Genomic DNA, 24134 nt, shown 5'->3' with positions numbered 1-24134 from the left:
ACGATATGTTTTATCATCGCCCTTCATAAATTTAATTTCAACCCGTATCATGCGTTAAATCTATGTCATCAGAATAATTGGGTTATTTCTTAGTTATAACTCCAGAAACATCTCCTTAGAATCGAAAATTCAAAATCAAAAATCTCTATATTTAATCCCGTCACTCCATACTGTCCACTGACGGCGATACTGCATGGAATAAAGCATCTGTCCAACATGTGTCAATAACATGATATTTTTATGTGACACTGTAAACACATGATCAAATGTAAATTAAATCCCAAGTGTGGAAAACCAAGCTACATACTCCTCATCAGTGGCGTCACTAGGCTGTTTTATTCGGGGCTAAATCCCCGGATCTAATTTGATTAGCCCCGAATATTTTTTGTTAAAAAAATAAAAAAATAAAATATTTTTTTTTTTAGATATTTTGCTGCATGCAGAGCCTGTGCCATATCCGCCCGTCGCACATGCTCCCATTGGTTAGGACTCTTGCGTAGGTTACTGCTAGGAATTTCTGTTCTACTGCTCAAGATTTTAAGCCATGAATTGATGAACTTGCATTGAAGAAAATATGTCAGTTTTCTGTGGGCTGTAAATAGGCCAATCTATGAGGTTAAATAGCATTTCCACTATAAAATGATGCAGAAAAGGCACAGATAGATGAATAAGAATCCACCAGAATGCAGGAAATTAAGTGTTTGACGCTCAAAAAATGTTTGGGAGCAACCCCATACCCCCACCTATAATTTGTCCCCGAAAATGTTGAAATGAACCTAGCCTATATGACCCTGTACGCAGGTTGTATGCAATATATTCATAGATATGTTGTCTTTACTTTTTGTATTAAAAAGAAGGCATGTCAGTAAACTCCATGCCGGCCCTTAGTGTGATTATCACCTCATCATAGAGTGGCCCTTAGTGAAAATGAGTTTGACACCCCTGATATAGGTAATGTAAGGTCTGTCTCACTTGTATTCATTTTACTCTGAAATAACTTGAATGGAACTTTAGATGTCTGGGGATAAGCAGCAGTCAGGTAGCAAAGCTATAATTACCTGCCTATTTGGTTTATTTAGGGAAAGCATTATGAAGAAAAAATTGCATGTGCAATAAAGTATACAACAAAATTTGCCGCACGCGCACTGTCCTATTCCCTCTTGGGCTAAGCCCCAGATGTTTCAGAAACCTAGAAACGCCCCTGCTCCTCATCACAATCATTATATTATTGTCCGTTCCTCTTGATGCTTTTCATGACAAATCAGGCATTAAAAAGTGGTTATGTTCAAGAACATTTTACGTGGGTGATTACAAACTGATTATCCAAGGTGTTCTCGGTCAGCCTTATTACCGTAACCCTATAAATACAGCAGTGAGCCCCGTGCCTAATGCTGCACCATGGCACAGCTTGACGACCATGCAAATGGCAGGATTCGGAGGGAGAGGGTCTTCAGGGACCATAACGATTTATTGGTAGGCTACATAAAAATATGTACCTTTATGTCAGACCACTTCTTTTTTAATTCTGGGACTGTGCGTTCCGTGCCACTGACAGAGTTCACTGCTGCAGCAACATGTTGCCACTCACTCTGCTTTTTGTTATTAGTGATCCCAATCCCGTTGCCGCCGAACAAAACTACTTTTCGGGCCTCCACCTCACCCACACGTGTCTCCAATTCATCCTCCATGAAATTTTCTTTTTTTTGCTTTTCTCAGTCCTTCTGCCATTGTTTCCGACAAGACATAGCCTAATACTATGGAGGTAGATTTGTGTCTTTATTATTCAATCAAAATTAATAGGTTTGAGAGCAAAACTTTCCACACTGCAATCAAAAAATAGATTTGAGAGCAAAACTATCGACACTGCAATCAAAAAATGTTTTACTGCAAGATAAATTAATGTGATAAAAAAAATATTAATGGGAATCCAAAAGTTTTGTTTGCAAACCTAAAAGTTTTGTTTGCAAATCCAAAAGTTTTGTTTGCGAATCCAAAAGTTTTGTTTGCGAATCAAAAAGCTTTGTTTGCGAATCCTAAAGTTTTGCTTGCGAATCCAAAAGCTTTGCTTGCTGTTGACCTGAATCTCGTGGGCGGGACCTACGCCGAAAGATGTAAGACACGTCTCTATTGGCCAGTCTCGATCGGAGTGACAGCTTGGCAACATCCGAAAAGCCGCTGCCCCCCGACCGCCTCCAGAAGCAGATTGTCGGCCTGATGGACAGGGTGTTCGTTTGTGCCTCTCAATCCGCGGCGGCGGTCAACAACATCGCCCTGCTCTCCTCTGCCATGGTCTCCTTGTCGGCTGACGGCCTACGGGATTTTCAGGGCGCGCAAGCGCGCGCACGGGACAAGCCCATAAGGCGAAGCCTAGACGGCGTAGCCTACATGAAATAGAACTCCCTCTCTCATTACTAACTGTGGATGTTGCCAAGCTGTCACCCCGATCGAGACTGGCCAATAGAGACGTGTCTTACATCTTTCGGCGTAGGTCCCGCCCACGAGATTCAGCTCAACAGCAACAAAACTTTTGGATTCGCAAACAAAACTTTTGGATTTGCAAACAAAACTTTTAGGTTTGCAAACAAAACTTTTGGATTCCCATTAATATTTTTTTTATCACATTAATTTATCTTGCAATAAAACATTTTTTGATTGCAGTGTCGATAGTTTTGCTCTCAAATCTATTTTTTGATTGCAGTGTGGAAAGTTTTGCTCTCAAACCTATTTCTTGATTGCAGTGTGGAAAGTTTTGCTCTCAAAACTATTATTTTTGATTGCATAATAAAGACACAAATCTACCTCCATATAATACTTGCATCTGAGTCTGTTTTATATGCAGATCGCATTCATTAAAAAGGGGCGTGTACAGGGCGGAACGTGAAGCTGATTCAGCTGCGCACAGTACACTTGAGGGCATTCTGTGATTTATAAAGCAAAGATTGCTTAGAGGTGTGCATATGCAGGGTTTTATAAGTCTGAATATTTTTTGGCGCACGCAAAGCTTGGCTTTTGGGCGTACGTACACTTTTAGTAACGATCACCCGCACAGTTTTATAAATTAGACCCATGGTCAGTCCCATAGAGTGGCGAAGTCACGCCCCTTCCGGTAGAGCTCATGGGACCTATGAGATCGAAAAATATGAATGGGTGTCAATGGAGAGAAAATAATAATTTTCTGGTCCCAGTCTTTATATGCCCTGGATTACACATATGTTGTTTGTGGATTTAAAGGATAATTTTTCACGCAAAGAGTTCGACCGTTTATTGTGCAATTGTTCAGATAAAGGCTGTAGAGAAAACACAACGAGAAAGACTACACGGCTCGTATGTGACGTCACTCTCCCTGCGACTGGCGTGGAGAAAACCGACAATCTTCCCATCGGCCTAACTGAAACTCTGCACGTGCCTCGACTTATAGTGGTTTTCACCTCTTTCGATGCTTTTATCCTCCCCATGGAAAAAGCGGTGAAGTGGGGCAGAGAGATCGCCATCTCTGTGCCGAGTTCCAAGTGCGGGTGTGGTGACGTATATCATATGCGTCGAGAGCAGCGAAGAGCTGTAGTTCACAAAGCGGCCTCACATAAAACCTAAAATTATCAAACTTATTCACGAAAGTTTTTAGTTTTCTTTGCATGAAAAATTATCATTTAAATCCACAAACAACATATGTGTAATCCAGGGCATATAAAGACCAGAAAATAATTATTTTCTCTCCATTGACACCCATTCATATTTTTCGATCTCATAGGTCCCATGAGCTCTACCGGAAGAGGCGTGACTTCGCCACTCTATAGACGAACATGGCAGCGCGGCGTTGTCACACCAAAATTGTACCGGGCCGAAAAATTGTACCGCGTTCGAAAATTCCAAACCTGCCTGGCAACGGACGGTCATCGTGATGACGTAGGAAGGTTCATGAACATTCGCAAACATTCACGATCATTCATTAACACTAGATGAAATAATAACACTTATTTTACAAAGGACATTTATTAGCATTGCTAAATTTATATTTGTATTGTATTTAATTGTTTAATCGCATTTAGCAAGTAAACTGAGTATATAAACACAAGTTAGCTAAACTATGATACACTTTAAACACTCAGTTTACTACCTAAATTCATTACAAATATAAACTAAAAACAAGTGTTATCTGTATTGTTATCTCGTCTTTGAGCGTGAATGTTTTTGGAAACCTGCCTGACAACGGACAATGACGTAATGTTGAGTACAACCCCCGGTACAATTTTGGTGTGACAGCGTGTTTGGATTGGAACTATACAGGCTTACATGAATCACTTGACCACCCCGCCGTTGAGGTCACAGTGTCTTAAACTCTTCTCTCTCTAAGGCTCTGGTTACGACATTAAATAAACCTCGACAACGTCACGCTCCGTTCCCTCAACGGTTAAACCCGACCAACAATATCAGATTTAACATTTACACTCCGTCTACGAGCTATAAGGCCTTACGTACGCTACTCTAGAATATAGCACGGCAGCTTGGTTTGCACCATTTTATGTTTACGACATCACGCAATTTAGATTTATGCAAAGACGTTGTTGCGGGAAAGCTCCTAGAGCGTCTCAGCACGCAACACTCACGCTATTGGTCAGAATCTCCCGGGCTTCGGGAGGAAGTTCTCCGCATGTTGGCAATCATCCTGGTACGGGATTTAAACGCCCAGCGCTGCCGGGGAGGTAAGTGTTAGGGTGATTTGGCCTCTTTATTAACATTATTCGCAATTTACAGCCTATCATTGAGCTAAACAACACGTCTACAGTTAGCCATTCAGAACCTTGTTAATTGTCGGTAGTTTTGTTTAATGTACGCTAGGCTCAGTAGTACGAAGTTTGAGTGTTTGTGAGGCGTCTTGTAGGAGAAAATCAACGAACACGCTTCTTCCACAGACAACACCTGGGTGGCTTGGGTTACATGTCTTGTGGCTGGTTCAATTTATTTGACCAAATATTTATATTCCAGATACGTATCCCTAAATATGACCATGTAATATGCATGTCCTTAACAAAAACAATCAAATCGGTTAAACTGTGCAATTGAAGTCATTGGTCACAATTGGTTGAGGTTGGTTTGTATATCTAGTAAATGTGTTGATAAGACCTTTTCGGTGTCTGACAGACACAGCTTGAACCAAAGAGAGCATGGGCAGTCGTTGTGCAGTGATGATCTGAAATTATGTGCAAATCGTACTTTAAAGTGATCAGCTTTCGCGTTATACGCTCTTGGTTTAACAATCTGTTTTCGCATGGGTCGGTAACACGGAGGCATAATAAAGACGGACCAGGAAACCGACCGGAAGCGACAGAAGTTTACATCCTCTCTGATTGGTTAAGAGCGCCTCTGGTCGTATACGCATGGCTTTATTTGCTCGTCAGAAAGGAATGTTGTATACATTAAATTGCGAGTGTGAACCAAACGGATATAAATTATATCTGTATTATATATAATATTTATTTTAAAGGGTCAAATAACAACATGATTTGGTGAAATGTCATGTAAAAATTGTGTCATTTTGTTTATCACTTTATTATCTTAATTTTTTACATGAGTTTTAAACCTGTATGCATTCTAATTCAATATAGAGGGATGGATGGATGGATGGATAGATAGATGTATACTTTATTGATCCCCAGGGGAAATTTGTAGCTGCTTTCATGAGATGGTGCTTCTCTTGACTATGTAGGTGCTTGGAGCTGCGTGACGTCTGTGAGCTTTGATAGTCTGTTATCGGAGGATTTGAACGGCATTTAGCTGCTGGCCTGGCTCAATAAATCCCTACGTACCTGCTTCACTAAGGTGGACCCGAAGTGCACAGGTAGTGTGTGTTTGTGTGTATCCACATGACCTAAAATAAATGTGTTCAACAAGGAGAGGATATAATTGTTGGATGTTTTTATTTGATACTTTAAATTATTTACATTCATAAAAAAATCCATTCCTAAAGGATATAAATGATATCCCTTGTGCTCTTGTCTCTGCCCCTCCAGTCCGTGCCTGTGGAGGCGCTACTGAGAAGGGATGTTCCTGCCTGTCTGAAGTTCCTGCAGTCCTTCAAGGCCTTCTTTGATAGGCAAACCGCGGGCAGGACGAACACTCTGAAGGGCAGGAAAGGACGCAGCATAGGGCCTGTTGCCCCAGGTATTTACCCTTTCAATTAAACTCTCTAGTGGTTGTCCTTAACCACCAATGTTTTGTGGATCCGTTTGCCTCTGGCTCCTTACCTTGCCAGCAAACAGCAGCATGCCTGCCACTGATCAGTGTTGCAATGTCCACCAGAAGTGTGTTTAATACAGGCGGTACCAATATTCTCTGGTAGTAGCCCTGCATGGAATTCAACTGTACTGCAGTGGTTCTCCTACATGCATCCAGCAGTGGCTCAGGAGCGACATTGAAGAAATCCACCAAAAAACAAGAACAGATTGAATGAATTGGAAATGTAGAAATGGCCGATGAAGACAATAGTTAGAATATATAGAATGTCCTGGCCACCTGCTGGTCTGTCTGGGCCGAAACAATATTGTACAAATGTAATTTCCATTTTGTTCTGATTTTTTTTTGTTGTAGGAGAAACTACGACTGTGACAACGGACGACAAAGCACTGGACCAACCAAAGGCACTGACGAAGAGGCTGGGGAAAAACGACTGACGAAGTGCATGGCCTACCAAAGACGACCAAGAAGGTCTCTTGAAAAACCATGAAGATGTCTGAGAGAACAAAGAAGGCATCTTCTATCACGAAGAAGTTGTCAGTGAACGGCGAGAAGGCGTTGGAGGAATATTCGGGAGAAGCGCCGGGCAGACTTAAGAGACGGAGGAGGAGGACGATGGTGAAAACAAAGAGCCGAACACTGGAAGGGAGAGAGAGGCAGACAAAGGAGATTCCCAGCCAGATCGGAGAGATAGTCGTCACGATATCTGACGACGACGACGACGGTATGGGCGAGAAAGCGGAGGTGAGCGTGAGAAACACAAATGGAGCGGCGGTGAAAACAGATGCCGGTGTTGGAAAGCACAGGGAACGAGAAGAAGAAATAATCGCTCCCTGCACAGAGAGTTTACAGGACCTGATCAAAAAATACATGCTCACGTCGAAAGAGGAGGCTGAGCTTGCAATGTCTCACATCCTGTCTCCAGACTACACCAGGGAGCTTGCCCTGGTTTGTTCACACACACCTTACTGCCTCTACCTGTACAGCGGTGTGGAGTTGATGGGCGGCCTCAAAGCTACCGTCCTGTTGGTGGGCTACTATGACCAGCGTTCAGGGGCGGCTGTGTTGAAGCTTCTCGACGCCAGGCCGTCCCTTTCGACGACGAACCGGGGCGCACTGGACTCCAACCGCCTGATTCAGATTCTGATCCACTTCGGCCTTTCCCTGTACAACCTCTCCGTGTTCTACTGCGACTCCCCAGACCGGGGGGCGAACAGCGAGATGGAAGCGCGCCTGCGGGCCTTCCGACCCGGTCTGGTGTCCCTCAGCAGTCTCCCGGGTCTGGCGGGGAGAGCCTGCAGCGACGGGCTCGAGGCTGCCTTCGGCACGGTGGGCGAACTCACCCAACACATCCACCTCCACTTCTCTAACTGCAGCCTCCCCGCCGGCGCCGCTCTGAGGGAGGTGGCGGCTTGCTCGAGGCACTACCAGCCCTCCGTCCCCGTCGCCGCCCAGTGCCTCTTCATCAGCCACATGGTGCGGAGGATGACCAACGACTGGCGTGGCCTGCTGGACTACTTCGAGTCCCTGGGCCCCTCGCCCGAGGCCCGGCGGATCCGCATCCTGATGAGGCGGCGGAACGTCCGGCTCGGCGCGCTCTTCCTCTGCCAAGCCCTGCAGCCCCTCTGCGCCTTCCAGGAGGCTCAGCTGTCGGGCTCGGCCGGGCTGGCCGTGCAGCTGCAGCTGATGGCGGCGCTGAGCCAGGCCTACGCGGCGCGCATCCTGAAGAGCTCCTCCGTGGGGCCGTACCTCGAGCGGCACGACCGGGGCATGCTGCGCGACGCGGGCCTGCTCCTGCCCGACTTGGAGCTGAAGGTGAGCCCGCGGGTCAGCGAGTACCTGTTGGAGCTGCTCCGGTCCGAGGGCGCCCCGGACGATGCGTCGCGGGAGACGTTTCTGGGCGACGTCGTGGCGTTCACCCAGGCGGTGTTGGAGAACATCGGGGCGAGCTTTCCGGACGAGCTGGGGTTCGCGGCGATGCAGAACATGGGCTTGCTGCTCACGCCGCCGCGGCAGGGCAAGGTAGGCGTGGCCTGGAGTTGAGCCGGTGCATTAGAAATACGTAGGACATCGTGTCACGTAGCTAAATTTGCTCTGTAAAGGCTTAAGCACAATACAATATCCTGATTAGTCAGAATCATTGTTGTAATAATCATCCCGGTGGTTTTTCTGGCAGGCTTTGAAGAGTCGTGGCTGGCTGATGAGGAAACTGTGTTCGCATCTGCGCTTGTCTACCTCGCGATCCCAAGAGTATCACAATCTGACCAGGGACGTGGTACAGGAGTTTGACCTTCACTCTGATGAAGAGGAGGATGTCATCGGGGCACACCGGAGAGACCGAAAAGAGAGGAACTGGGGCAAGGTAAACGACAGGGCGTGGGAGTCTGCGCTGACAAACGTGTACTACTGTAGCCTGTACCACTTTGAGGTTGGCTGAAAATGCTCTCTTCCCAGGTGCTCATGACCATGCAGAGGAGCTCTCTGCTGCACAGGTTGTTGCAGACCCTTCTCGCCCTGCCGCACTCTCTCAACAGGGACATGGTGTTTGATCAGGTCTGTGGGCTTCGCTGCCTCTGCACAATATACAAGTTTACTCAACCCAAGGGTCCCACAAGAGTGTGTGAGCCTACCTGGAGTAAGCTGGGTGTCAAAAAGTCCCAAAGTACTTGACAGGAAGGAATGAACCTAAACAAACTACCCAAAGCCTGATGCCTAAAACCATACCATACAATGATCAAAGAACAGGAACCGGCATATACATACAGAGGTAAAAACATGTGGGGAGAAAAAAGAACACAAATGCAAATCCTGCCTGAACAAGTGGGGTTTTAAAAGCTTTTTAAAACCCTCAACAGAAAGAAAAGACAGTATTGGAGGGACAATGTTTTTCTTTTACACAGAGAAGCTGTCAAGACAGTGAAGGATAGGCCCCCTTTGGCGTCTGATACTCTAAACTCCTACCTGCTTCGTAATAATTTTTCTTTGGATGGAACATACAAGTGTCTGCATCTATGTTTCTACAAGCTTTCTACAAAGACATATCCACATTGACTCGCGTAGCACAGATCCCATTTTACGTCCTCTTGCTCATCCTAATGCTGATGTCTGTATGCTGCGCTGCTTGGTTTTCTACGTGGCGGTTTATGTCCCACTCCAGGTTTTCAGGAGCAGCGTGTCCGCAGCTCCCATTCCCAGACGCCATTCCCCCGAGAAACGTAAACACTCGGGCATAGATGAGGAGGAGGAGGAGGAGGAGGAGGAGGAGGAAGCAGCAGAGGCGGACGAGGAAGAAATGTCTGAGGCGACCGACCACTCCTCTGGTAAATGTCATGCCACTAGACTGAACTTAATGTTCTGCATTAACACAGGTGAAGCATTGATCCTGGATTGGTTTGTTTCCATCAGATAGTGGGTCGGATATCAGCGGGGACTTTGACATCCCCAGTGGCCCTGGACCGCGAACAAATCGTATGGGGAAAAAAATGGAATAAAATCAAATTTGTCAGTAAGCAAAATCCTTTGTATCAATACATGCTCACGTTGTTGTCTGTTTTCTGTTTCTTCTCTAGGAAGCCATGTGCCTGCAAGGGTGGCCTCTTGTTCCATGACAGGCTCCCCAAATACATCAAGCACAGGTAAGAAACAGTTAGGATGAACACATCTAAGGACCAATCGTTGGAGGACAGTTAATCTACAGATAAGAGTGACTTGGATAGGGAGATGGTACTTCCAATTCCATGATGGATATGGGGTTTATTACAAGCGCGACATCATTAGGGCTGCTGGGGAATATTCAAATGCATTGGATTTTGGCCTTGATGAAATGCAGTGAGGTGGTGGATTTATGAAATGGCTCCATTTTCTTGTGACCTCTAGTGAGTGCCTCTCCACCCATGGTATATATAAGCATCATGGACAGTGATGTGGAGGAAGTGGATATGACGTCCATGCTGGTGAACCAGACAATCTCGGAAGACATCACAATCGAGACCGAAGCGCCACCTCCTGAGGTACTACCATGGCAACCACATCTGTAAACGACACAAAACGTGTGTGTGTGTGTGTGTGTGTGTGTGTGTGTGTGTGTGTGTGTGTGTGTGTGTGTGTGTGTGTGTGTGTGTGTGTGTGTGTGTGTGTGTGTGTGTGTGTGTGTGTGTGTGTGTGTGTGTGTGTGTGTGTGTGGCGTAACCCTGTTCAGGGTTACGCTGATGATGTCGAGGTGTCCTCCATAGTTGAGTGTCATACACAACATGCTGGCCAGAACAGATGAGTTTCTTCACTGGTCAAAGCTGGAGGTGAAGCACAGCTCTTTATGAGTGACGCAGCGGTGGAAATCACTGGTATAAAGCCAAATCTCACAAACCACCCTCCTTCACAATAACGGGACAGCCTATCAGGGTCTACTCACGCCACGAGTCAAACACCTATCTTGCCATAACATCAACATTGCGGGTGACTGGGGGGACCAGGCACAGGAGCTATGTAGTGCCTATAAGAACAGAATCTATCTAATTGATTCCTCCTCACTCCCTGTAGTCATGAAACTGGACGCTATCAGAGAGGTGGCCCTGGCAAAGGTTCAACACCTCTTTGCAAACGTCCACATCCCACAAAATGTCTGACAGGACATGAACAATAAAACAGTCCAGTCTGTCAGAAAATGGCTAGGGCTGAACTCGCACTCTACCCGGGATCTCATCTTCCTCTCACATAAAGAGGGGGGGCTGGGTGTCCCAAACGTGGAATGGGTATACACTGCTACCAGGCTGACACACCTCCTCAGCATGCTCAACAATGATGATGCCACTGTCAGAGAGCTTGCCTCATGCTGGACCTCAGGAAGAGGAAGGTCCCTCTGGCCAAAGCAGGGAAGGACAGCTTCTTAGGCTTTGGGAGGAAAAGCAGCGGGAAACTTGACACACAAGCTGCAGGCTTTGGAGTTCGGTCGGACTGGTCGGACCTAAATGATCTGTGCAACAGAATGAAGGTCAAACTGGAATGGACACAACACAACTCACACACAGCAGCACAGGCATCCGATGCAGTTGTCACCGACCCATCTGTAACTGCAACTGTATATCACAATGAGGCACAACATGTACTACAGAACACAACAGCAAGGAGATTCCTTCTTAACATAAAACAAACAGAGACCAAACAATACTGGACTGGACTTAGAATGCAGGGAAAGCTAGCATGCCTAGACTTTACCAACCACTGTGCTTCCCACTCCATGTAAAAAAATGCTGCTGTTGGGGAGGACATCCTTTGTTTCACTGCCAAAGCTAGACTGCAGGTGCTACCTGCCAAATACAATCTGGCATTATGGTATCCTGCACACCACCATCCACACTGTATAATGCACTCTGGCCATCAACTTGAATCAGTTGCCCATGTTGTGAATGGCAGGGATGTTGCTAGGTACGCGTCCTGCGTCCCTGACGCATTAAAATCTGAAAGGACGCACTAAACTCACTATCCATGCGTCCCGGGGACGCATCTCATTTTCCCCATGAAAAACGATACATTGTGAACATTAAACAACTCGTGTTTAATCACAGTAACTGGCCAAAGAAACCTTCTTGTGAGCAGATCGGACAAGCGCTGTTTCAACCCTCTGCGCATCTACTCGGCGCAGACGTGATCCCCTGTACAAAGTATCGCGACATGCTAATTTAGCCGCTACCCAAACAACTAGCTCGTCACCGCTGATTTCATTTCAACAATTAAAAATACGAACTTCATAGTAAATAAACCCACGTTTCCACTGCTCGATGCTGCAAATCAAACAGGAATTTTTTGCAATCCTTCTGATTGAATATATGTACATTTATGACAAAATCGTGAGGACTAGGCTTGTGACACACACACACACACACACACACACACACACACACACACACAAATGTGGCGCTCGCGCGGTAATAGCTCATTGGCGCCACCTAGTGATCATTATGTGCAAATGCACAGCCTCTCATTAAAATGACTTAGGGGTCATTTGACCCCTCTTGCGGCGCTAGGAGTAAGTAAAAATGGCCCGGCGTTTCTAGTGTTAAACATGAACGGTTGAGTACTCCAGCTCTAACCATATCATACCACCATCAAGGAGTTTAACACTATTAATTTAATTTAAGAAATAGAATAATAATAAAAAATAAACACATTTTTTAAACTGGGGAGTCGGGACCCATTGAATTTCTCAGGGACCCACCCAACTCGCCACCTGTGGGTCCCGGGGACTCACTACATTGAAAACCTATCAACATCACTGGAATGGCTGTACTATGTACAAAGGACTGTATATTGCACGCCATGACCGACTTGTCGATCTGATTTCCAGCAATGTTAAAGAAGTATTTCTAGAAAATGTGACCATGTACAAACATTCACGCATCATGCCGGAATGGTTTAACAGCTCTATTGAAGTGATGTGTAACATCCCAAATACCCCTGATGTTGTGTTTTTAAACAGAGACAGAAGGGAAGTGCTCTTACTTGAGATAGGCTGTGTGTTTGATCTGTACATGGAAATTGCTTTCAATGATAAAATCGTTAAATACCAGCCCATTCTGGAAATACTAAGGGACCTAGGCTACCAATGCAAGCTAATAGTTTTTATTTTTGGAAGCTTGGGGCATGTCCAGAACCATGTTTTCAGTGGGTTAAGGCTGGCTGGGCTCTCCAGCAGAAAATCTAAACAATTGGCAAAGTTGTGCTCCATATCAGCAGTGATAGGCAGCCTGGCAGTGTGGCGCAGGAGATGTTTTTTGTACCCTCGATCAGAGACCTATCTCATCTCTGAAAAATTTGAATCCCGTCTCTTGTAATGTGATTTGTGGACTCAAATAAGTGTGTGTGTGTGTGTGTGTGTGTGTGTGTGTGTGTGTGTGTGTGTGTGTGTGTGTGTGTGTGTGTGTGTGTGTGTGTGTGTGTGTGTGTGTGTGTGTGTGTGTGTGTGTGTGTGTGTGTGTCCCCTACAGGAGGACGTTGGTCCCTGGGTGGGCGGGCTGGTGTGGGGCCCCCGACCGGGCCACTCTCTGTGGCCCGCCATCATCAAGGCCCGGGGCCGAGCCTCCACCGCCCCGCGGGTCTGCCTGGTCGGGTGGTACGGAGACGAGGAACAGTACTCTGAGGTAGGGCTACCGGGTCCCTTTTACGTTGGATATGATGGAAACACTTTACGATATAACGGCACATTAGTTGACCCTTAATTAACATTAGTTAGACCACGGTCTGGGGGAATGCTCGATTCTGATTGGCTGCAGGGTGTGCATTAACTCCTGATATACGGACACCTGCTAGGTAGTTCCAGTCAGATTGTCTGTACACCGTTATCAATTAATGCGCTAGCTGGCGTATCGTATCAGCCTGTCTCAGAAAATTAGAAACCATAGCAACGGGAACGCACTCGAAGCCGACGGAGTAGAATACCTCCCGTTGCCAAATCGTAGCTACGGTCCGTCCTAATTACTGTAGTAGTGAACAACGATCTGTTGCATAAGAACCTTACGGGAGGGTAATGGTTGTTCCAGGAATTAGTCAAACACTCAGGCGTTACCAGGGAAACAAATTTATGGCTTGTGAAAAACTTTATATTTGGATTGTAAAACGCATGAAAATATAAATGAATGGTCTTAATTTATTTTCTTTGGCAAGTGACCGTGGTATAAGCAGGATAATGCTCGACAAGGTGTCCATTATCAGGAATTAATTGACACCTCTTCGAGCATTATCCCTTACTTAATGCAGTTATAAGCATTATTATATAGCATTAGCATAGGGGTTAGGCCTAGCAACCCTAAAAGAATTTATCAATGAATACCATAGTTAACATCAACATTAAAAAAATTAGAAATAATTACTAGTGTGATGGAAAAATTCTTATGTTGCCACCTTTTAGTCATGTAGGCTTTGTTTTCCATTCCGTGTATTGTCTTGTCACCCTGCTTTTCCTCAGTGCCGACTATGTATTGCGTGGTTCAGCCACCGCACCGCTGGAGTGAGTGATGTGGTCAAAATGTAAACCTTTTACTCTGACTCTGAGGAAGGTAGGACAGCTGACCAATCAAAATGTTAACCTTTAACTCTGGTCAGCTGTCCTACCTTCCTCAGAGTCGATCAAAATGTTAACCTTTTACTCTGATCAGCTAACCCTTCCTCAGTGGCATCTAAATGTAAACCCTTTTCTATTGGTAACCGGCCTGCCTTCCTCAGAATTAATCGTGATGTTAACCTTCGTACTAAACGGTCACAAGGGATAGGACAAGGGCCCGACCGATATTGATTTTTGAGTGCCGATGCCGATTTATTTTCAGAGAAAAATTACGATTAAGATTTAATCGGCAGATTAAAAACAAAACAAAAAAAAGCATATAAAACTTAGTTTTTGATACCATAAATATACTTTAAACACTTTTGACGAATATGTGAATTGAATGCAGAACCTTTGAGTGTTTTAGAATACATTTACAGTCAAAAATGAGTGGAATGTAAAATGTAAAATAAATAACTAACTCCCAATGTGCTGCGCTCGTGAGCAGTGACTAACACGTGCGTGCTGAGCAGTATGGTCTCACCGTTAGTCTACAGCAGGGATGGGCAACTGGCGGCCCGTGGGCCGCATGCGGCCCGCATCCTCACTCAGTGCGGCCCGCATCCTCACTCAGTGCGGCCCGCATCCTCACTCAGTCAGGCCCGCACATAATTAAAAAAAAAAAAAAAAAAAAGAATAATAATAATTGAGTTGAGATAATTGAGTTACAGAAAACTCGGTCAAGAAAGATGATAAGAATTCATAGAATTCGAAGGCAAACCCATGCGTCTAGTTTGCTTAGAAGAGATATCAGTCATTTAAGATATCCACTTAAGTCGCCACTACAACTACTACAACTGCTTGTTGGGTTTGAGTTCATTGAGTTGTTGCACTTAATGTTGGGCCACTGTTTTTCAGTTTTTTGACTTCATTGAATGATGATGTATGTGAGCCCTTTGCACTGATAAAAATACTGACCATTCATGTGGCTGTTTGAGCATGGAAAACATGAAATTAATGTATGTTGGTTCAATTAACATACCGTACATAGGTTATGATTCTGGATGATTTTTTAGGTAGTGGCCATCCCCAAAATGCACCAGAATACAGGAAATCATATCTACCAAATTCAAAATTGTGTAGCTTCTCTCAGCTCACGTTTAGTTGAAGTGTGCAGTCATGTGGCCCTCCGATGGTTATGATGAAAAATGTGTCCCTCTTTATCATGAAAGTTGCCCATCCCTGATCTACAGTATAACAAATTAACATGGCCTGGGACCTAAAGAAAAACAGGCACAACATGCTCAAACAACGCGTCTTGTGTACATTGGTGAGGTGAGCGCGCAGCTGCCTGAGCGAGCGTGCTTTCATGTAGTACGATAAAATTCAATCTCCTCTTTTTTACTCCAGCTAAAGTTGTTAGTTAGCAAGGCGAGTAGGAGCGCAATCTGCAGGATATTAAGCGCAATAACATTTAAAAAAAAAAAAAAAAAATCGGTTGTAATCGGCGTCTTTTTGGCAGATGTTGATTATTTTCAAAAAGGCTATAATCAGCCGATTAAATCGGCAGGCCGATGAATCGGTCGGGCCCTAGATAGGAAATCCTCTTGTGCACTCTTCTGTTCGATGAGAACACGGGCAACGCTGTGTCTTGAGTAAACATTATCTGATTTGATTATTGACATCTGTAATGTGGGGAGGATCTGAAACTGTATAAAGTGATGGCTTTTTGCATTTAGAAATTTAGAATCTTTACTAGACGCAAAATCTGTTAAAGGAAATTGCCACCACACTAGGTAAGTAGTTTACCTTGATTTAATGGTAGTGAATGATCATTACTGCATTAACTAATGATAATTAATGGATAAGGGATGTACCCTCATTGGTGCCAGATCAGTTGCTAGTACGATTCCATCATGAGCTGATGTTATTACGATTGCCATCATTGTTATTATTAATGTTTCGGTGCTTCTTATCTCAGGTCCCTTTCCAGAGTTTGCAGCCCGCCGCTGACTTCAAGCAGTGTTACTGCGACAAGACATTTGCCACCACGTCTAAATACAGGACCGCAGTATTCCGATTTCTACAGGTGTGTGTGTGTGTGTGTGTGTGTTCTTTGTCTTTCTCCTGGCCCCAGGCAGAGAGGGGTGGACTCTATCCTAGTGGTAGCCTGGCTATTGCCAGACCAAGCTCAATCGTAGTTTCTCGTTGGGTCTGGGGAAGCTGCCGTTATTCTCTTCAGCACAAGAGGCGTGATCAACGGGCCTAGTTCAAACGACTCTGCAAGCAATTGGCTGCTTGCCATCGCTTCCCTGTCAAAATTGTGTTGAAACAGACAATAGCGCGCCAGGGGGAAAAGCCAGCCTGGTGATTGGCTTCTGAAAAAAAAAAAAAACAGCTCTCCTCCAGACCCTTCTGCAGGGCGAACTCAAATCGCCCGGCAGAATGGGCGGGGCTACCCAGTCTACTCCAGTGGCTGATGTGTGATACAGTGGCACAGGGTCCGATTAGTAGGGAAGACCCTGGGCTGGTGTGTGTGTGCTGACCGTGAGTCCTGTGGTGGCGTTGTAGGAGGCGGCCAGGCGCTGTGGGAAGCGGTTCTCCCCGAAGGACCCCAAGGAGCTGCTGGTGCTCAAGTTGGACTGGGCCTTTCAGTGGGCCCTCCCCTCCGGCATACTGATGGGCTCCAAGTCGGCAGACGCCCCAAACGGTACACGCGCCTCACTCACGTGACCTCATCACAGAGGTCAAAACACAAGATCTGAGTTTGTAATATCCTTTGCATTGCGTGTGTAGGATTTTCGAAACTATACATTTTAAGTTGTGTCCCTGCTTCGAGTATGGCCACAAGGACACTTTGACCCTGGCCATATTGCACAATACATTTTGCACATCTCCCTGTCTATCCAGTTTTAATTGTACATATATTTATAATATTCTTCATTTCTGTTAAAACTTTTATTTCATTTTTTTTTTATTATATTTTATTTTTGAATTTTTTAAGCACAGATAATACAGAGTATGTCACACAGACATTTCTCTGCATACCCTGCATGTGTATGTGACAAATAAAAAGTTTCAAAACCTTTTGAATCAATGAAGTTGAACTAACCTAATGTTAAATCCATATATATTCGTCCAGATGAAACAAAAACCAACCAGCTAAAGACGAAGAGGAGGAGACAGCCGCTGTCCAGCAGGCCGGACGAACTGTCCGCCAGCAGCTCCCAAGACGCCGCGCCCACAACGCCCCGCAGGGTGAAGAAGAGGCGTTGGGGACAGGAGAAAGGGGAAGGTTCCGGAGGAGGGTCGGAGAGGAGGAACGACGGCTTGGTGGACATACCCACCTACAAGCCGAAGACGAGCCACAAAATCGAGGAGGCGGCCGGTGACTACGTCCAACCAGACCAGAACGACAGAGGTCCGGTGAACTACCTTGGCCCGCGTGTGTCCAAACATGACTCGGCACAAAGGCCGACAATAATAAAATAATACCTGCATAAGAGCTTTTATTATATAGGAGCTATTGTGTATGGGATGGGATGCTGGGTTGTAAGTGAATGCAGTCCCTTACCATTTGCCTTGTGTTGACTGAATGTTTCTTCGTATGTTTGAACTTTTCTAGAGGCCGCCATTCGCAGCATCAAACAGCAGGGACTGGACATTGAAGGTGAGCCTTGAACAGTTGTTTTTTTTACACATTCACAAAATCTCCACATGCGTGAACGTGTTCCTTAACCACGAACAGACCTAGCGTCGCTCTGCCCACAAGGTACCCTTGTCATGCGCTGTGCTCCCGTCTTGACGCCTTTCCTCTCTGTGCAGCCTTCTGTCTGTGCTGCGGCACCACTGACATTGAAACCCCCCACCCCCTGTTCAGAGGAGGCCTCTGTCAAAGGTGTAAGGTCAGTAAAAAAAAAAAGAAGAAAAGTCACATGCCGTCATCTCTTCTGAGCGACGAGCCAACCGTCACTCTACATGGAGAAATGGAAACATGCAACGTAACTCTGTCGGCGAGACAGGTCTTATGAAGGTCTGTGTCCTCTTGCACAGGATAACTTCACAGAGACTCTGTTCCACTACGATGAGGACGGCTACCAGTCCTACTGCACCATCTGCTGTTACGGGATGGAGGTCATAATGTGCGGGAACGACAGCTGCTGCAGGTGCGTCTGTCTGGACTACATCTCTGCTGTGTGTCTGCCTGATTTGCTAGAGTTTCCCATCAGCTCATCCGCAGCTCACCGCCTCTCTCCAGGTCTTTCTGCTTGAACTGCCTGGACATCCTGGTGGACCCAGGCACCTTTGACTCTCTGAAGGAGACAGACCCGTGGATCTGCTACCTGTGTCAGCCACTGGCCGCTCACGGTGCCCTGAAGCCCAGGAAGGACTGGAGTGTCCGTGTCCAGGAGTTCTTCGCCAATAACAGCGACATGGAATTCGTGAGTGGTCTTCTGTGACAGCAGGTCCCAGTTCCTTCCTTATTAAAGCTAGAGCGATTTTGGAGAAACCAGACAGAGAAAGCTACAGTTTGTAAGGATCAAACCGAAACAATCCCAAGACTTTCTCCAAAGCCCCACTTCCCCAAAACACATGAACTTCAAAACTAGCTCGCTAGCTTTAGCAATAGGTCTGTGTTGTGAAAGCCATGTGCAATGAGTGCACAGGGAGAATGTGCGCAGGTGGATGGTCAGGTAGGTAGACAGACCAGTCATCCAATAATTGAATTCGGGCTGAATTCAATTATTTGATAGTTTATCCCTAGGGATTGTTGTCTGGAAGTCAGCCAAACCTATATTGAGCTATTCAGACTTCTCTTTCTGGTTTAACACTGCTGGGATTTGTGAACATTTGCAGGAACCTCATCGCGTCTACCCGTCCATTCCTGCGAATCGACGGCGACCACTCCGAGTTCTGTCGCTGTTTGATGGCATCGGAACAGGTGACTAAAGATGGGCGACGCTAAGAGGAACGGGTTAGCAGAGCTTGGGGGGCAAAGAGGAATCAGTTAGTGGAGATGGGTGGGGCTAAGAGGAACAGGTTAGTAGAGATGGGTGGGGCTAAGAGGAACTGGTTAGTAGAAATGGGCGGGGCTAAGAGGAACAGGTTAGTAGAGATGGGCGGGGCTAAGAGGAACCAGTTAGTAGAGATGAGCGGGGCAAAGAGGAATCGGTTAATAGAGAAGGGCGGGGCAAAGAGGAATCGGTTAGTAGAGATGGGCGGGGCTAAGAGGAACAGGTTAAAGCTGGGCGGGGCTAAGATGTTAGTAGAGATGGGCGTGGCTAAGAGGAACAGGTTCCTAGGGATGGGCGGGGCTAAGAGGAACGGGTTAGTAGAGATGGGCGGGGCTAAGAGGAATCGATAGAAGAGATGTGCGGGGCCAAGAGGCCAGTTAGGGCTCAACGTGATGCGTGTGTCATTTTGCTTCTCTCCAGGTTATCTAGTGCTGAAGGACCTTGGTTTCAAAGTGGACAAGTATTTTGCTTCAGAGATCTGCGAGGATTCCCTGGCAGTGACGCGTATCAACCATGAGACCAGGATCACGCACGTCGACGATGTGCGGTTCATCACTAAGGAACAGGTGGATGCGCTCTCCGTTCTCTATCGTCCTTAAGTGGTCACTCCCCCAGGGCTAGTCCTAGAGGGGGTTTCATTGAATGTAGTTAATGAGGTGGTTGTTGGTAAACCTCAGCTGGGCTTGTGTACCATGCATCCACCACTAGAGCTGGGTTTCGATTCAAATTTCAAGAATCGATTCGATTACGATTTTTAAGTTTCAGAATCGATTTTTTCCCGATTTTCTCAGATTCCATCCGATTCGATCTGATTTCCGATTCGATCTGATTTCGATTCGATCCGGGGGTTAATGTTATTAAAAATGAAAAATGTATTTGAACCGTTTCCTTCACTTCATGACTGTGTAGAGAAGCAACATATTAAAACTAGTATTATATCAATATTAAACAGCAAATCTTACAAGTATTGGTAGTTACTGATGGCTGGAAGACTGATGAAAACGTTAAGGGTCAATCTACCTTCAAGAAAGATAATTCAGGACAATAAATGGAGGACATCATTGAGGTGACTATATCTGCAACAGTGGATTCCTACTGGGAAATAATTAACCCAAAAGCGGTTGCTACCAAAAGCATTTTTATTTTAAAACTGCTCACACTTAATAAACTGAGAAGTACTGAAACTGGAAGTATAAAATGTAAACGTTGAGCATTTTTCTTTAAAGTGCGAACATAAGAACAGAACATTTTAAACTGTAAAAGCACTGAATGGCGTCTATATGAGCATGTTCAAATCTGTTCTAAAACCACACTCAAGATTTGTTTTCAAGAATATGCAGCACCCTAAGTGTTCAGGGGAATCCCATGAATATATAAAATATAAATTTGTAGCTTATAAAATTAAAAAAAAAAAAATCTTTTTTTTTTTTTTTATTAAAAAAATCGATCTTTGGACGTACGAATCGATAATCGGTCATTAATATGCGAATCGATTAAAAATCGGAAAATCGATTTTTTCAACACAGCTCTATCCACCACAGTGGTTTAGTAAGTGAGTCATTATTTTCCCCAAAATCCGGATTACGAAACATTACAATAAAAGTGTTGTTCTGCTTATGGCTGCATATTTATTGATTGATAACATTAGAAACCATGCATGACAAAGGTCTTTATCGACCATAAGATTTATTCGGTCCCTGATAGATTTTAAATGATACTCACCAGTATGACACTGGTAAGTAACACCAGTATGTAACCTAACACCCGAGTTTCCCATTGCAGCGTTTCTCATAATCTGAAAGGTTTTTCGTTCTTATTAAATGTATCTTTGTAATGACTTTTAACATGTCAAGACTCTTATGTTTGATTGTAAAGCTTGTTCCCTGTATGATGCTCACAATGCCCCATGTTATTGACAGTTGGTCTCATCCAATACAGCTAACAAAATGGGGGCCGTTTGACTTGCTGATTGGTGGAAGTCCCTGCAATGACCTGTCCATTGTCAACCCATATAGAAAGGGTATCTATGGTATGTTAACATGTAAAAATGTGTCTGAATGCACCAGTTCTCTCAAAAATATATAAAATCAGACTTGTATGATTTATTTCCAGCAAAACCTGAAGATATTCTCGAGGTTTTCCTGATCGTAACCACAATATGTAATTTATAATTTGCTTTTGCAACTTTCTAAATGTTAAAACAATCAAAGGTGTAAAAAGTACATTGGTCACTTATTATTCATGTCTCTATGGGGACGAGTGTGAGCCTCCTGGTGGTGTAATGCTCTCTCTTGCCAACAGAGGGCAGTGGCAGACTTTTCTTCGAGTACTACCGCATCCTCCACCTGCTCAAACCCAGGGAAGACGACCCCAGGCCCTTCTTTTGGATGTTTGAGAATGTAGTGTGGATGAACAGGCACGACAAACTCAACATCTGCCGCTTCCTGGAGGTAAGAACCTTCCAGTCTACCGGGTTGTTACAGTGGTATAACGTATAAGTACCTACGTTTCATCTCCTCTCATTAGTCTTGTTTATTGTCTGTAATAAATGTCTTATGACGCTGAAAGTGGTGCATCTATTGTAACCAGTAATCTAACCATGCAATCTGATTGGATGACAGTGTAACCCAGTGATGGCGGACGCGGTGAAAGTGAGTCCGGCCCATAGAGCGCGTTACTTCTGGGGTAACATCCCGGGAATGAACAGGTACACAAACCAGAGTCCATCAGGCTGTTGATCCGTGTCATTCAGCAAGACTACAAACCCTAAACGACTGCTCCTGATAATCATCTGATAGAAATGCGGTCTTACTCACAGTCTCATCGTACATTTATTATAGGTTATTGCTGTTGGAACCTACAGAGTTATCGAACAAACCCCTAATTCACACCAAAACTATAGCGTTGCGACCATTGAATTGTATACATACAGCGTTACATACAGTATTTATTAGCGAGACATTCCTTTATCTACCGTTACCTTTGCATAATTCTTTTCACACAGAGTGTTTGTGACCTAAACTTTAACTGTGGAATTAACATTAGGAATGTCACAAAATATAACAGTGTATATCCAGTTGAAAAATTGAGTTATAATTGTTTGTCCCCACAGACCAATGACTCCCTCCCAGAAGGACAAGCTGAACCTTCAGCAATGTCTGGAGACGGGAAGAGAGGCCCGGGTAGGTTCCCGTTAAACCCTGCACTGTACCTCCTCCATCATACCTCACCACCCGGCCCCCCTGGTCCCCTACTGTACCCTCCATCATACCTCAACCCCCAGGCCCCCCTGATCCCCTACTGTACCCTCCATCATACCTCACCCCCCGGCCTGCCAATGTCCGACAGTATTCGATTTTTAACAATACTTTGTGTGTCCCTGCAGTTTACCAAGGTGAAGACGATCACCACCCAGCCAAACTCTCTGAAGCAGGGGAAGGTCCCTATATGTCCTGTCATTGAAAATGGCAAGGACGACAACCTCTGGATCACAGAGATCGAGACGTAAGTGTCTGAGCGACACCCCCCGCTGGGGGTCAGCCATGATGAGGACGTTTCCACCCACAGTCGGGTTAGACCCTGTCATATGTTTTGACCTGGTCCCCTTTAGGCCTGTCTAGTCTTTATTCTACCAGCCAGTTTAGATTTGTATGGATGGCATCCCCCTATTAATCTGTTGGTCTCTCTCTCTCTCTGGATGTCTAAACAAAATGATCTTGTATATCCGATCCTGAATGAATGAGTTCCATCGTCTCCCCTACCCATCCAGAATCTTTGGCTTCCCCAAGCACTACACAGACGTTAGGAACATGAACCGCAAGGAGCGGCAGAAGGTCCTGGGGAAGTCCTGGAGCGTGCCCGTGATCCGGCACCTCTTCGCTCCGTTGAAGGACTACTTTGCCTGCGAGGAGATGAACAGCTCCTCTGCCTCCTCTAGCCCCCCCGACGGCAGTCACTGATCCAGGGAAAACGGCTACCTCTTTCTCCTTCCTACTCTCTCATTGAGCAGATGGAATTGTACACTTTTCCATGCTCAAGTTGGGCATTGGAAGGATTGGCCCAGATTTGATAAAGGGAACTGTAGTGTATTGTTTATTTCTGTCTGTGTACAATATAGAGAGGTTAAACGGCAGAAGTGGTCACTTCTACCGCGCCGCCCTACCAGACCATGCAATCAGTAATAGGTGGCAACAAGCTGCACCTCTAACAGAACCCGTTGCCATGGTATCTATAACGGATGGCAATATGTTGACCAACCAACAGGACCAGTTACCATGGTATAGATAACGGGAGGCGTGCTGCAACTCTGATGGGGAAGGATTTTTTTTATCACCTTTCTTTGTAGGAATTTCACATTTTTAATCATGGAAGGATTTTATTATTATCTACTAAGTAGAATTGAAATATAATTTCATGTTTTTTTTTTTTACTTGACTGCTTTAGTTATTATTAAAATGAAATTTACATGTTCTATTTTGAGCTTTTACTGACACTTTAGATGAATCTAATTTTGTGTTGCTGATAAGGAAAATTCATAAGACTCAGAGATGATGGACATTTGTGTTTATTTTTTTTTTTTTTTGTATCCGATATTTTGACCTGGAAAACTCAAAGATGTCTGTATTTGTACATACCAAAAAATCCAATAAATGTCAATGAAAACACTATATATGAAACGCTATATTTTTTGCCCCGAATCAAATGTTTAAATAGTCACGACTAACCTGCCGGATGATTGGCTTGGTCCCAGACTCCTTACGATACATTACGATTTTCTAAAAGAGGCAATGGAGAAAATGAATGGGAAATTAACTTCCGGAAGCAGAGCTGTTCAAAAAGGGTGAACATCTAATCAT

The 24134-nt window shown here is 45.0% G+C and overlaps 1 protein-coding gene across 1 annotated transcript; it reads left to right on the top strand.

Annotated features, from left to right (window-relative positions):
• Window positions 1-4191: 4191 nt before the first annotated feature.
• On the top strand, window positions 4192-23945 carry LOC115547962 (uncharacterized). The gene is made up of 26 exons (XM_030362487.1): window positions 4192-4700; window positions 5705-5836; window positions 6009-6159; window positions 6586-8253; window positions 8408-8593; window positions 8686-8784; window positions 9389-9551; window positions 9637-9699; window positions 9801-9866; window positions 10108-10241; window positions 13212-13364; window positions 16245-16352; window positions 16835-16973; window positions 17406-17684; window positions 17889-17933; window positions 18089-18168; window positions 18317-18429; window positions 18522-18705; window positions 19121-19205; window positions 19699-19844; window positions 21217-21307; window positions 21580-21728; window positions 21900-21985; window positions 22391-22460; window positions 22664-22782; window positions 23048-23945. Exons 4-26 carry the CDS (start codon window positions 6718-6720, stop codon window positions 23235-23237), a joined length of 4284 nt encoding a protein of 1427 aa, XP_030218347.1. The 5' UTR covers window positions 4192-4700; window positions 5705-5836; window positions 6009-6159; window positions 6586-6717; the 3' UTR covers window positions 23238-23945.
• Window positions 23946-24134: the final 189 nt, after the last annotated feature.

This window comes from Gadus morhua, chromosome 7, assembly GCF_902167405.1.
Source record: "Gadus morhua chromosome 7, gadMor3.0, whole genome shotgun sequence".
NCBI lineage: Eukaryota > Metazoa > Chordata > Actinopteri > Gadiformes > Gadidae > Gadus > Gadus morhua.
This window is presented reverse-complemented; position numbering and strand designations above follow the sequence as displayed.